General features: G+C 37.9%; 2 protein-coding genes across 4 annotated transcripts in view; one reads left to right on the top strand and one right to left on the bottom strand.

The window, feature by feature from the left end:
- The window catches only part of Arl13b (ADP ribosylation factor like GTPase 13B), a 56,153-nt gene that overhangs the window by 8,006 nt on the left and 32,470 nt on the right, over positions 1-15,677 (bottom strand). For all 3 annotated transcript variants that reach the window (XM_028761160.1, XM_028761162.1, XM_028761161.1), the window contains 6 exons: positions 11,102-11,207; positions 9,735-9,937; positions 4,915-5,020; positions 2,263-2,488; positions 1,122-1,238; positions 111-179 (listed from right to left, as the gene is read on the bottom strand). In XM_028761160.1, the coding sequence (XP_028616993.1) occupies positions 111-179; positions 1,122-1,238; positions 2,263-2,488; positions 4,915-5,020; positions 9,735-9,937; positions 11,102-11,207 (827 nt within the window). The remainder of the gene's footprint in view (positions 1-110; positions 180-1,121; positions 1,239-2,262; positions 2,489-4,914; positions 5,021-9,734; positions 9,938-11,101; positions 11,208-15,677) is intronic.
- The window catches only part of Stx19 (syntaxin 19), a 7,729-nt gene continuing 4,674 nt past the window's right edge, over positions 12,623-15,677 (top strand). The window contains exon 1 of the mRNA XM_028761163.1: positions 12,623-12,896. The gene's annotated coding sequence lies outside the window, so the exon portion shown is untranslated. The remainder of the gene's footprint in view (positions 12,897-15,677) is intronic.

A 15,677-nucleotide genomic window follows, 5' to 3' on the forward strand; every position in this document is an offset into this window, starting at 1 on the left:
GGATGCAGTGTGCACAGCAGTGGATGCAGTATGCACAGCAGTGGATGCAGTATGCACAGCAGTGGATGCAGTATGCACAGCAGACTTGAAAGCTGATCCTTTTGCATTACCATTATGACGTGTTTCACCAAGAAGCTCAAGTTTTGGAAGTCTAGTGACTTTGGGGGTTCCCCAGCCAACTAAAGGAAAGAAAAACATTTAGAAGCTCTGTTAAACGAATTCGTGTTACAGTCTTTCAGAGGACCCCTCCCTTGATAGAAAATATATTTAACACTCCTTGTTAGTGAGCAACTCTGAACAGCCACGTATGCGTTCCAGTTGTCTTTCCAGGCACCATCTCACTAACATGGGCTTTAGCAAGCATGTTAACATGTTAACTTTTAACCCACCTTTAATTACAAACTCACCCCTCTTGTGGCCACCACAAATGTCTATTGCCTGCATTCTAATGCTTAGCAGAGACTAAAAGAATTGTTTTGTTAAAAGGAACACTAGAAATGAATCTTGTAAAAGTTCAGAATCAAAATGTTACCATTTAAAGCTTTGTCAGCGAGGCTACAAGGGGATTATAAATGCATGTATTTATCATTTAGTTGACACATATTTACCAACACGGGACACTCTGCTCAGTCCTGAAGGCTACTTCCAGGTTGTGTGTAGTTGTATCCCACAGCTTAACATGCATTAACCCTTGCAACATCCTAAGCACTAGAGACGCATACCGCATTTATACTGAGAAAAGCACATACTTATAGAATTTCTAGGATGAAACGATTAAAGATCCACCATTTAAAATCCCATCTCACTCTAGTTTCAGATCCACTAAACTTCAGTTCCCTTCAGCAATGTGAAATATAGAGAATTCAAACAGGATCTGATCACATCTAGGCATTAATGTGTAAAGTTATGCTCATATATCTTACCATTTCATTCTTAAAACGACACTGAAACGTTAACAAACTTTGCATAACGTGGACAGTAAAGGATTCTTCCTCATAATGTGACAAAATAATAATGAAGATGCTAACTGAAAACTATCTCATTTTATCTTCCTTTTTCTCTTCTTTCTGTAGTGCTTAAAGCAGTGTTTCTACACCCAGTGTCAGGATGGATGTACTCACCAGGAGGGGGAGGTGGGGGCGGCGTGGGACTCTTAGGAGCAGACTCATCTGTATTGACAGGTTCTACCCGGTGACTCCTTTTAATTCTTAGTTTCTTGGTTTTCTTCTTACTGTTATCTAGAAAAATATAGGGATGGAACTTTATATCATGAAAAAGTGAACTTCTATAATGTAAAAACAAACAATAAAATGAGAGTATTGGCAGTATTAACACCATAACTGCTTCTACTCAACTTTGGGGATACCTATCAACAACCACATACGAAGTTCCATATACTAAGAATATGCACTTCCAATGGCAGGCAGAATAAGTATACTATTCATGAATGAAACACAGACAGCCAAAAGCCTATTTCAATTTCAAGGAGAGAGGTCTTCATTTCTAAAATTAACTAACATTTCTTCCAAACTCAAAGTCATCTTAAACAACTATAGTTGTCCAACTATAAGTGTAGGAATTTCCATAAAACTCAGAAAGGCATGCAAAAAAGGGGAAAGACAGTGATTCTCCTCAGGAGAGATATGTAGAATGAGTGATTTGGAAAAATACTCCAAAAATTAACCATTTGAAATATGAGTAAGAGTCTAATCAAGTCTAAACACATTACTCATTAATTAATTAAATAATTCCTACACAAGATATGTCCAATATGAATATATGTAATCAATATCACTTTGTTAGACATAGCAGAATCTTTTATTCTTAAGAAAATAAAAACAGAAACCATACAGACTCTCACAGAAATATGTATCTACATTTTAAGGCTCTCTATAATAATGCATAAATTCTAATAACAAAAAATTTTTACAGTATATTAAACAAGTCTAGAAAAAAGTTATAAAATCATTTTAACTAAAAATTCTGAGATACATAACATTTTCTAAAACAAAAAGTATCTGTTACATAAACAATATCCTACATCGGTGAAACCTACAAATGTTTAGAAAATACAAACATATCTAGAAAACAATTATTTTTAAAGTGAACAAATGTGGTGTGAATCGTCTCAGTTTGTGTAGGAACAGTTCAGAACAGAACCAGAATGTACTGTACTACGGAACCATTTCTGTGAATGTGGTAAAAAATGAAATCAAGTACAGTTTTCCTTTCCATATTGAAAGTATGACATGACGAACTTACCCCCTGACTCTGACGCTCGCTGGTCAAGCTCATCCTCATTGTCCAGCTGCTGTGACAGCACCTCCCTGTAACTGTTCACCACTCCCCCGTCAGGGTTTTGGAGGCAGTCACCTGCCTCACTCTGTGACTCGGCTTGCTCGGGTTCTACTTTATGCTCTGTGGGGCTGACATCACTGTCCTTCTCCACGGTCTGCTTCTTTTTCTCTTTTTCTTGCTTCTTTTCATTCTAACAGAAAGGAGATACATTTATCTTTATACAATGGTAGCATTTAAGATCATTTTAAGGGAGAAATCAAGCAAGAGCTTTGGTGATTCAGTTGTCATTGTGACTTACACACTGAATTGGGACTGTATCATTAAAACATACTAATTGCTAAATATGCACTACAGACAAAAGAATAAAGAAAAATACTACCAGTAGTTTCATAATCTAGAGATGACCAAATTCTATTTCTAATTATGAGATTTTCTCAGCTTCTCCCATACCCATAAAGACACACACCAACAAACATATATGAATGTGACTCTGTATGTTGCACCACACTACTAACGTTGTAGTCTACTGTGTCTGAACAGCTTTCCTGTGCTTGGAGCAAAATGGGGGATTGCCTTTTCTAGCATGGCTTCCTTCTCTGACTGATCTGGGGATCCTGACTCCAATCTTCTACCTGAGAAATGCTATGGAATTCTTGGAAGAAATCACAGGTTCAACTTCCTAGAATGCTGCTTCATGCAAATGAGGTATCCCCAGAACCTTACACCTCAGTCAATGAACCTTCACCCTAAGAAGAACCCCTTCCCACTCTACATATATAGCCCTTGATTCACCCCGAATAAAGTGTATGCCCACAAGTTGTTTTACTGAACCTCATCTAGCAGAGCTGCTTCACTGACTAGCAAGAGCTGTAAGGCTAAAATCCTCGGAGAAGCCCCACCCCACCTCCACAGGGATCCTGCTGACCAACCAACCCAGTCTAGACTTTGTTTCATCCTTCCCAGCCTGGTGTGCAGCAGTGTCTGCAGGGAAGAAGAGGAAACAGAACCACATTTGTATACATACATACTCCTATTGCTTTTATCAACTGAATTAACATTTCTGTGTTTGTGTAATATATATAGCAAATATATGATATTAATAGTACATATAATATTGTATATAGTATCACATAATACTACATAATATTATATATTATATATCACATATTATTACAAATATGTTATGCATATAAATTTGTTAATATGGGTGTGTGCACGTGTTTGTGTGAGTACAAGTGTTTATGGAGTCTAGAGGCTGGCAGCAGGAGGCTTGAGACAGGGTCTCTAAGTGACCCTAAAGCTAAATTGGGCTATACAGGCTGGCTAACAAGCTACCCAGATCCTCTGTCTCCATATCTCCCAGCACGAATCTTACAGACACATTCTTCTTTGCCCAGCTTTTTACAGGGTTCTATGGATCGAAACACAGGTCCTCATGCTTGTGGATAAGTTAATTTACCCACTGAACTCTCTCCCTAATCCCCTGGTTATACTAATAATTTTCAATGGCTGTATCACTATAGGAAGAGAATGAATGTCTACTGTTGACGTGGGCATGGCCATGTCAGGACTGCAGTACCTCACACTATGGGAATGGCAAAGGGTCGCCCTGGCCCCATCCTAACCCCATCACAGCTCAAGGTTCAGAGGGATGGAAAGCCTTCATCAGGGTCCAAATAAGAATGCTGACTGTGTGCAGAAATGTACATGTTAGGTCCCCTGCCCCATGTTTCTGATGGAAGACTGCTCCCTACAGAGGCTGTTCCTACTGGGAGTAGCTAACCCTGCCTCCTTGCTCAGCAGTATGCAGCAGTATGCAACAAGGTTGCTTCCTTGTTCCCCTGCAAACACTAAACTAGTCCCCAGCTTAGTTCTATATAACAAACACGCTTTGACATGACTATACGTTTGTTATTACTAGAGAAGATTATTAAACACCTTTATGGTCATATCCTCTCCCACCTTTGGGAATCAAGTCCTTCCTTCAGTAATCTAATGCCCAGAATTTTTTTGTTCTTAAAGTAATTTTTAGCACTAGTAAATAGTCACAGGACTGTTTCTGGTGTGTCTCTTATAGCATTAGGGTTTGTTTATTTGTTTACTTCCTTAATTATTTATGGTTTCAATTGTGCATTTTAACTGTTTCTCAATGCACATTTTTCACTTTATGGTTTGTAGCTTGAGCAGTTTGCATTGTAAAGTTGTTATATCAATATATAATACATGAGTATAAAATAATCTAAAATATAAACATTAATTTCCATGATCACAAAAAAAAAATAACATCGGTACTGGTTCAAAAAAAATCAAATGTTAGTGCTACAAAAATATGGCAAAATAGGTTTTATCAAAAACAGTAACTATGACATACTCAGCTTCTATTTTTATTCCTGCATATTTTCAAGTCCTGTCACTGTGCTCCGTTGCCCAGTTCCCAGTGCGAACCATGGCTGAACACGGTCACTCTGCCGCAGTCGCAAGCCTTTCAACTTCATTGCAAAGGCTCTCTGAGCGAATCCTCAATCGCCCTGCCTGTTGTCCCAACACCTATCCACCCTGCCAAAGTCCTAGCTTTATTATCTAACACATAGAAATCTTACTTGCCACAACTCATACCTCAATGATTACAGCTGCTATGGGTTGGAAAGGATTCGCAAGAACTGGTCCTGAGTCCACCTCAGCCAGACCACTGGTCCCATCAAGTTCTGTCTGATCTCGTTCTCTGTGTGTGGGAGGAAAAAAAAAATAAAAGTTCCTTTTGAAAACATGCTGAACCATTTTTCCTTTAAATATCTACTCATGGCTTTTAATTAGAGAAACACTTCAAGAAGACGTGCTGATAATAGGATGCTATGCTTCTATAAAAATCAGTCACTTGAATTTTAAAAGAGTTCTAAGAGGAGGAAGAACCCTGGCTAAATGGAGTGGCCTCCCAGTGTCCAAGTAAGAAATCAGTGCAACAAATGAGAACAGATATTCCAAGGACAGAAAGCCAGAGAGAATGCAGGAAAGCAACAGGAAGTGGAGAGAAAGCAAACCAATATAAAGTGCAAAGGGCTCAAACAAGCACAGAACTCTTCTGGATATCAACTTTAGCTGGCCTTGAGTGGTAGGAGAACACCATGCTGGAGGCTGCAATCCTAAGATGAGTGTGAAGGCACCAGCAACACGTGTAACAGCAGCAGACTGTGGTGTAATAACAGCAGACTGAAGTTCTACCAGCAACACATGTAATAGCAACAGACTGAAGTTCTATCTGCAACACATGTTACAGCAGCGGGCTGAAATTCTCACTATAGGAGAAACCCAAGCTTCTCCAGCTGTGAATCCAGAGCAAGAGTTTGGTCTCACTGTGACAGTTGTCCCTAAAAATACCTAAAACCCTACTATCAGGGAAATCATGCCTATTGCTCAGCTCAACAAACACTCCAATGGCTCTAACCAGAAGCCATTTTGAGAAAGGTCCTAATTCTAGGAACTAAACTACTCTATCAGTCAGAAAACAGGTGAAATGATCATGGCTGAGGGCCCCAGGAACCCTACGTTACAGTGATCCGGTGAGGCACCACCGAACAACAGTTGTAGACAGTGTACCTGTGACAGCTGTGAGGTTTAAGCAGGGAGGGTGGGCTGAGGTACGGAGGAGAGCGAGATGCTCAGTGGGATGGTCCCACACTGTGTGTTATGAAACTCAATGCAGCAGCCCGAGGCTACCCCTTCTGTTTCACAGAATTCACTGTTTCAATGGTTTCCTTCACTGGCAAGGGGCATTCCAAAACCACCACAGCTGGGGTATCTGCCATGCCCTGCAGAATTCTAGGCTGAGGGCCTCTGAACGCAGCATGTACTGCCTGGTCATTACACATACTGCTAAGGATCCATGTGCAGTAAGTGCTCTTGGCAGCCAGCCTTTGGCCACACCTCTGCCATACATATAACAAACCCTTTAGAGTCACCATTAATTAACTTGTGTGGCAGGAAACAGCTAGGGAGCAGCCTGGATACTGACCTAAATTGTTAGGGTGGAAGCAGTGAGGAAGACAACTGGTTTCAGCTACAACTCACTGGCCCTTCCCACCTGGTGAACTCCATTAGAATACCCAACAGGGAGTCAGTTCCAAGACTTGGGCTGAGAGGGCTGTTAGGTTTTCAACTCTTCTTTTCTAATCATGCTGACTTACTCTTTTAGTAACTGTGTCTTTCTTCTTTTTCTCATCTATGTTTTTCTTTTTTTTTAAAGTCTTTAATCCTCTATTCCTTTTAGTTCTTTAACTTTTATTACTCTTTAACCCTTTAGTTTACTGAATGCTACTTTCACTTTCCTCTTGTGTTCTACTTAGTATTAGGGTAGTTGTTCCTTATAACTGGTTAATGTATTTCCATGAAAAGAAGTATAGCAATTTCAACACAGAAATATAACTATGAAAAACAAGGCCAAATGACTCCTGTAAGAGCTAGTAATTCAAATTGCAAAGGCAGAGCATGCCTGGAAGTCATGCCTGCAGCTCAGAGGCTGCACAGGGAGATCACTAGGTTCAAGAATCATTCATTCTATGAGCACATGCCAGGGTACATTTTCCCAAAGACATAATGTCCACCATACAACAGGATTAATAACTGCCACAGTAATGAACGCTGCATTCCCACATTTACTTACACATGGACTGACGAAGCATTTCTTTGTGTTATAACAAGCATTAATGAGTTTTGCTGTGAGATTTCTAAATGTCACACACGTAATGTGCTTTGATGATTTCCACTCTTCCTACTAACCACTTTAGTCCCTGTCGCACATCTCATAGTCCCGTTTTGACTATGAGATGGATCAGCTTTTCTTTCTTACTTAGGTCTCACATAAACAAGGAAATACTCTTCAACTGATCAGATTGGGCATATTTCTCTTAGCATGATGACCATTTATTTCAGTTTGCACAAGTGACATAATTTCTTTCATTTATGGCTGAATAATATTCTACTTGTGAATGCATATGAAAAGAAATAAACAGAAAAATCTAAGGAAGTTACATAAACATGGAAATTGGAAAATGGACCTTTAAAGCAAACAGTAGGTCAGCAGAAAAGTGCTCCAACAAAAATCACACTGAAGAAGGAAGTTGCAGAAATTATCCAAAGAGAAGGAGCTTCCATATGCATAGATTGGTAGACTACTGTGAAAATGTCCACACTGTGGAACACAGTCTACAGAGTCAACATAATCTCTATTAATATACATAAATACAGAACTAGAAAAACCCTCAAATTAATGCAGAAACATAAAGATCCAGAGAAATCAAAGTCAAAAAGAATAATGCTAGCTGTTTTATAACACCCAATTTCAAAATGAACTCAAGTGACATAGAAAAAACAAACAATATATAGTAAAGAAACAGGTGACCCAAAGAATAGACCATTCAAAAACAAGTCAATGCATCTACAACCATCTGAATGTGACTACCTATCTCTCAATTGTTAAAATTAACATGTTATTAACTATGTTCCATAAGGAAAATGTCTTCCCTTTCATTCTGGACCTAGAAAGCCAAGCTATGAAGATTTTAGTTTTGCAACCGCTTATGACCTTCAACCTAGAATTCTGAGCCTCAGCCTTCCTGCAGATGAGATTACGACAGACAATTTTATAGGGTTTTTTTAAATACCAGAGGAAGTAGTTCATCTGAAAATACTCTATAAATGAACATACATATAGGATAGTCACTGTTGTTATTCATCCATTAGTAACAATTTTAAGTTTGAAATAATAGCATACCATTTTCATATTAAAACACTATACCCTATTCTTTAAAAATGCCAACAATTTCCCACAGAAATCTCCCATCAGGAGCTGGTCATGCTGCATGTAGCCCAGAGAATCAGGAAGTCCTCCTACTCATGCTACATGCAGCTCAGAAACTACATAGGCTACTTAGTCATCCAACGCACAGCTTGGAAGCCCAGGTAGGCTATCTAACCCCCTCCACTAGAGAGGTGGGTGAATGCGATCATAATACATTGGACAAAACTTTCAAAAGAAGTAATTCTAAAAACAAAAAAAAAACATAAAAAAAAAAAACATTCATCCCATTTTCTGGTATCAGGAAAGGCCTAGAAAGAGGAATGGTTCTGTCACTTGGAATTTGGTGGTTGGAGAGTAATTTCTACACATATTTCTTTCCTTTAAGTCCTATCTCTGGATTATATGAAAGGTACTGCCAGAAGGCTTCCTACACAATGTTAAAAAGGTCTCCCAAAGTCCCAAGAGTAGTAGACAACTTAAAGACAGCTTATAAAACCACATAGAAGGCCAATATTATGAAGGCAGCTCAATTACAAATCTTGAAAAAATTTACTCTAAAAAAAATTCTCCCATTCCAACATGAAACAAAAAGTGATATAAAATAATTTATGATTGAGTATTACATGTAACTCTATTCCCAGCACTTTCTTATAGCATTAAGTTAATTTACAAATGATTGGGAAATAGTATTTTTGCAACCATTTGTCAACTTAGTGAATTTAGCTTAAATGTTTCCCTTCAGACAGAGAATTTTAAAAAATACTTAAATATCTTAAAAACTCATGTTAGGTCCTGGAGAGGTCGTCTGGTGGTTAAGAGCCTGACCAAGGTCCCTCCAAGTAAACATGCAAGTTCAGTTCTCAGCAGCCATGTTGAGTGGCTTCCAGCTGCCTATATGTCCAGCTCCAGGAAATCCCACGCTGCTGTTCGCCCTGGATACATGCACTCATGTGTACAATCCCACAAAGATACACACACATGTGTATAATAAAATAAATCTATAAAGATAATACCTCAAGAGAATATGACTTTTTAATAAAAATTAAGTGTTCAACATATCGTTCAAATTAATCTATCCACTAACATCTTAGCTCCGTGTTGAGGGTAGCCAGACTTCTCATTCTATTGCATTTCAACACACTGAATCTAGTAATTCTTGCTGAGGCTCCCTGATCATCAAAGAATGATTTAATACCACTCTATCCCAAAACCAATAAAATGTCTCTAGACACACCCACCTCTTCCTGAAGCAAAATCTCCCTGTACTTTAAGAACTTGTCTGAAGTTGGTACAAATTTAAAACTTTGGGAAGGCGTTTACTATGTAATAAATATATTTAACTACAATAACAGCCACAGAAAAATTTTAGAAGTCCATCACTTGCCCCGGAGATAGGGCTCCATGCTAGAATGCTTGGCTAGCCCCATGCACAAAGCCAGGATTTGAATTTCTAGCACCACAAAACAAAAGTACATTCTACACATCTGTACACAAAGATTCACAGAAATAGGAAATGTATTTAAAATCTTTCTTCATTCAGAAAGAGATAAAACTGAATTGATAGACTGAATAAACAAAGCCAACAGATTAAAGCTGCCCTTTTTAATATTCAAAAGAACTGTGGTAAATTTACTCTATTTACCTCTCTTCCCGTAACTTCCGGACTCGTTCAGCCCTCTCGCGTTTCTCTTGTTCCTCAAGAGCTCGCTGTTCAGTTGTATCTTTCTGGATGCGTTCACTTAAGGCATCAAAGTCTTTTGCAATGATATGTAGTAGCCAATAAAGCCCCTTTTTAATGGACTTGTCAATTTTCTTTCCATATCCCAAGACTGCTGAACAAGGTTCCTAAAACAAATCAGTTGATTCAATGATTAAGAATAAAAGTTCTCTATGCAAACATAGCCATAAATTATTATATAAAATTATTTAGAAAAGCAAAATTTAGTCTTTTAAATTAACATAACTTCCAAAACACAATTTTGCAATAACTAAAATTAATACTGCCAGAAGTTGAAAAAATTATAGATATTATGTTACACCATATATGAAAACATCATATATAATTTTATATAAATTTACTGAAAGACAAACTGAACTGCCTGGGGAAAAGTACTTCTATTTATTAAGAACACCTGGAAAGACCAGGAGTCACAGAACATGCCTTTATTCCCAGTACTCTGGAGGTAGAGGCAGGCAGATCTCTCAAGAATTTGAAGTCAGCCAAGGTGACAGAGACAGATCCTGTCTCAAAAATAAATAAATATAAATAAACATAAATAAATAAATAAATAAATGACAGAAAGAGAACTAAAAACTTTAAAATTCTTATGCCAATAAATTTACAGCAGCAGACACTCCTGTAAGGCTTACAAGGTAATGATCTTTTTCTCAAGTTTGAATGAATCCTCTGCTGTATTCCTTAGATTGTATGACAACTCCCACTACGTTGTAACTGTTTAAAAATCATATTGAGTCTCTTAAGCTAAAATTTTATAGTTCTTTTTCTTTCTAGTTTCTGAGGTTTGTAACCTGAAAACTGATTCAATCAGCAGTAACTAAAACAAATAGCAAAACATAAAATCTTTGAAACCATGCAGGAAAGTTTCTGGAAGTTAGCCAAAAACAAACAACGCCCCCATCCCCCAAAACAAAAGATATTACAGCACTAATCACTACTAACTGAGCAGTGACAGTACAGTTTATAGCATAAAAATTGTTTTGAGATTTTTTTCATTACCTTTCTCATTTATGTATTAATTTTGGGGTGTGCAGCAAACATGAGCAGCACAAGAGGTCAGCAGAAAGCCTGCAGGAGTCTGCCGTCTCCCTCTACCACATGATCCCAGGACTGAACTCAGGCGGTCAAGCTTGGATGTCTTTTTCAGCTGAACTATGACAAGCAAGGCTCCCAACGATTATTTTCTAGTTGACTATCACTTTTATAGAAACCAAGTTTTCTGAACAAACTTAAAAAGTAATAATGATAATGACAATGGCAATACAACTTACTATCTGACACAGGCACTTGTGCTCATTGACCAGCTTTTCCAGAGAGAGACACTCAATCACATCAGCTTCTCCTAAAGCCCCCTCCTTGTCTTGTTTATTTGCCAACCTAGGAAGATGAATGAAGTGGTTGTACAACAAATATACAGTCAGGCGGCTTCTGAGGTGTCTTATTCATGGTCGTCTGTCCCCACAATTTAAATCTACTGATTATAGAACAAGCTGGTTCAGCAAATACCGTAGAATAGACTTTATAACTTCATAGTTACTGTTCTAAAATCCAGTGTGAAAAATCTTGCTAGCTAAAAGAAAAAGCTGCCAGCAAGAAAGTATAAGCAACTAATAGACCAATAATAAAAACTACCAATAGAAGCAGCAGGCTACTTTCCATGGCCTGAGGATGAAAACTCAGCCCTCCCACTTAAAAACAATGCTGGAGGTGATGTGAGTTGCAGTTCTTTTCACCCTGGAGCGACTAGACAGAGCAACTATGGGAATCAGTGTGAAGGTCTCGCCTATTCCATCCCTCTTTCTATGCACAATCATTTTATTATTTCTTAGTTCAGCTTCACACTGTTTCCTTTAAACTATAAACAAACATATGCGTAGGTAGTATTTCAAAGTTTATAACTGACTGCTATGGATAGCATGTTTCTTTTCTGCCATGATTGTTTTTAACAAAATCAATCCTGAAATTATCTTGATGCACGCTAAGAAATCTACAGATTTCACTGTAAACTGCAAAAGGACACATCACAAAGCTTGTCCAGCATTCCTTCAGCAACCTTGTAGTGCAGGATTTCTTCTCTGCTCTCACACAGTATTGTGAAGGAGGCATTCACAATAGGGGAAGCGGAGACGGGAGGAGGAGATTCGAGGAAGTAGAAATTCAAAGAATCAATCTAGATTTTCCTTTGATTACAACAATGTTCATCCTACCTCAAAGCACTATCTACAGTGGGGGTAGCAACACCAAAAAACTAGGTTTAAAAAGTGGAAACTAGGAAAGAACTTTCATTCCCAAGTTTCCTTGTAAGTATTTCTTCCTGGTAAAAATTGATTTTTTTATTTCTATATTGGTATAATAGATAAAAAAAAAACAGTACTGTATAACTTTGCAATTCTACATTGGAAATTAGAGAGACTTACTCAAAGTAAAAGTAACAGTCTGCAAAGAAAAGTTAGGTGGAAGGTTCAAGTCCTCTCTGCCTGTTATTCTTCTAAACTTCTGTAATTTTGTGAGTGAAGCCCCATGGGATTTCCAAACAGAAGAGAATTTAATCATAATTGAAATGTAAACATCTGTACACTACTCTTTATTTCATTTCTACATATGACTACTTCATCCTGTACTTTTATGTTTTAAAATCTGCAAGCAAACCTTTTAGATACAACAGCATTTTTCACAAGTAAGGCATTCTCTGCAGGGAATGCAGACTGGGTCCAGGGAATGGACTGAACAGTGTAACAAGGACTTCCTGTTACCGAGGAGCCGCAGTTTAAAATGATCTTCCTTTAATCTAAGAACAGGTGAGGAACAGGCAGAACCAGATTCTCCAGGTGTGAAGTAAGCAGTCTGCGCCTCTCATTTGCTAGTTACAGCAAATGTACAACTTTATCTCCAGCTTATTTGACTTCACTGTTTGGCTTTCAATTAACTGTATGAGAACCATAAAGAGAGCCTGTGGCTTAGAGTGATTTAACATTTGATCAAGCATTATACTCCATGGCACTCGGATTTTCTCCCAGACTAAGGACTCTAACAGCCTGGGTGGGAAAACAAGAACAAGACACCAAGGTAAGTGAATTATTCTCTCTTCTCTCTCTCTCTGTCTCTCTCTCTCTCTCTCTCTCTCTCTCTCTCTTCTCTCTGTCTCTCTCTGTCTCTCTTCTCTGTCTCTTTGTCTCTGTCTCTGTCTCTCTCTCTCTCTCTCTCTCTCTCTCTCTCTCTCTCTCTCTCTCTCTCTCTCTGTGTGTGTGTGTGTGTGTGTGTGTGTGTACCCACGCACGTGCTGTATAAGGAGAAATGGTGAAATATCCAGAAACTGGAATGCAGGCACACTGCGGCAGTAAAGGCTGTGTCTGCAGGCCGTTTGCCCCGTTCTCGTTTACATCAGAGGAGAGCTACAAGCAGCTGGCCTGCTCTGCTCTGATGAACGGAAGCGGAGTAAGGTGTACTTACCAACCATAGATAGAATAAATCACTACTTCAAATCAACAAAAACCCATTTTAGAAAAATTACAAATCAGATCCCATGAAAACAAACTTAAATTTCTTTCTTTATAGACAACAAATTAACGATGCTACGCTTATTTTAGACAAGGACTTTGACACTTAGGATTGAACCAAACTTTATGCCCAAATTTGACAGAAAATATTAATTTCTTCATTCTTATTTCCCAGGATCTGCTAAAACTAATTTGAAGAAATTCTAAAATAGTTTTGTTGGGACTACTATAAAATATAAAAGCAGTTAAACATTTTAATCTTTTAGATAGTTTGTTGAAAGTACTGAAATTAAAAAACTTATCATAGATTTTTCAAGCTATTAGATCAACTTAACATTTAAATATACACAATTTAAATGAAATGTATATTCCTAAGTTGTAATTGTTAGCTTATTTGAATTTAATAAATACCCACTCAAATCAACATCATCACTTTTGTATCTATTTTAAAAGTAGATATGAAGTTAGCCACATGCAATATACAAGGATCTCTCTTCAAGGCTTTGCACATTGAAATTTAATATAAAGACTACTTCATATATATTCAACTTACCTGAATCTGATAAGCAAAAATTGTTTTATTTTAAAACTCAATAGAAAGAGAAATGATTTTACAAAACAAGTTAGTTCAACAAGATAATACATCTACATTGAATCTGAAGATTACTAAGAGATTATTGAAAATGTTAGTTAATTCAAGCCTAGAGAATATATATAGTAAAATTCCCCCATTTTAACCTTGACCTAGAGAACTGCTGAAATGCTGCCTTTATAGACCAAAATAAAATGCATTTCCTGAAGTGCTTATCAACATAATAACTACAGAAAGAATAATTGACTTTTAATTATTCCATAATCATATTAAATACATATCCCATGGTGTATTTGCTCGCTCTCTCTCTCCCTCTCCCCCCCCCCCTCTCCCGCCCTCCCTCCCTCCCTCCTCCCCACCTCTCTTTCTCTCTCTGTGGCTTTGAAACCAGGTGGGGTTTCACTGTGTAGCCCTCACTATCCTGGAACTCACTTTTTAGACTAGGCTGACGTTGAACTCACAGAGAGCCTGCATCTTCCTCACCCTGAGTGCTGGGATTAAAGAAATATACTACCACCCAACAGTATATTTCTAAAGGCTCTAGCTAATGCATGTGCATGCAGGTGTCTAGGAATCTTCATTATCTGTAGCAAGGTGGAGAAAGTTTCCTCTGAGTCACTCCCATTGGCTTTTCTCTTTACCAAAAGAAACTATAACAAGTTAGTACCATATATCACCCATCACCCTGTTTTTTTTTCTTTACTCCAATACTATGTTTCAATTCTCAGATATAGTCAATATTATGAGTCAAATTCAAACCACACAGTAAAATCAAAATCATGTGGTAGTAAATTAAATGTGCTGAGAGATGATCTTACCTTCTATGGTCAGACTACTACTACGCTAAGAAAATTGTGTGAAATAATGATCTCATGATTTTCATGTAGCCTAACCACTTATATAATTTCTTAGGAGTTCACACTTTATACTTTCATGAACTACATTCAAAATTTAAATTCAAGCAGGCTTAGATTCTAACTTATGGATGTAAAATTAAACAGGTCACAGCGGCAATACAGTTATGAGCATCACATGCTAGAAATGCATACAGAGAGCATGGAAGTGCACCTGAGCACTTACACTAAGTGAGCTTTTACACAGACACATAAGAACTGGAGAGAACACTGAATATGTTAGCACTGACAAGGTCATCACCTATGCCTCATCTAGGTAGACAGCCATTTTAGAACTGCTTCCCTTCTGTCTGAAGTATAGAGGAATGTTTGATATAACCTTAGCTTTAAAACTATCAATTTAGGGCAGTGGTGGTGCATGCCTTTAATCCCAGCACTGGGAGGAAGAGGCAGATGGATCTGAGTCCAAGGCCTGCCTGGTGTACAGAGTTAGTGCCAGAAACCCGTGGTAAACAGAGAATCTGGGTCTCAAACAAACAAGATATCAACTTAAAACTATACAAATAGTTTTTAAAATAGCACAAAGCAGCAGTTCTAGAAGTGAAGAGGGACTATAACCACTGTTACAAGCAGAATTAAACACAACTACACGGGACTAGAAGGAAATAGTCCATCTTAGAGGCTGGGACTTAGGCTTCAGATATTACAGGAAATAAAACTGAATTTTCTACATGAAGTAAAGAAAACAGAACACATTCTGTACAGACATAGAAATATCAGTTTTAATTTTTCTAGGATGACAGCAAGCCATGAAGAAGGTACCCATCTGTACTACAAAAATCACAGAAAACTGAGATTCTCTCTCTCTCTCTCTCTCTCTCTCTCTCTCTCTCTCTCTCTCTCT

The sequence above is a fragment of the Grammomys surdaster genome, unplaced genomic scaffold, assembly GCF_004785775.1.
Source record: "Grammomys surdaster isolate TR1022 unplaced genomic scaffold, NIH_TR_1.0 126679, whole genome shotgun sequence".
Classification (NCBI taxonomy): domain Eukaryota; kingdom Metazoa; phylum Chordata; class Mammalia; order Rodentia; family Muridae; genus Grammomys; species Grammomys surdaster.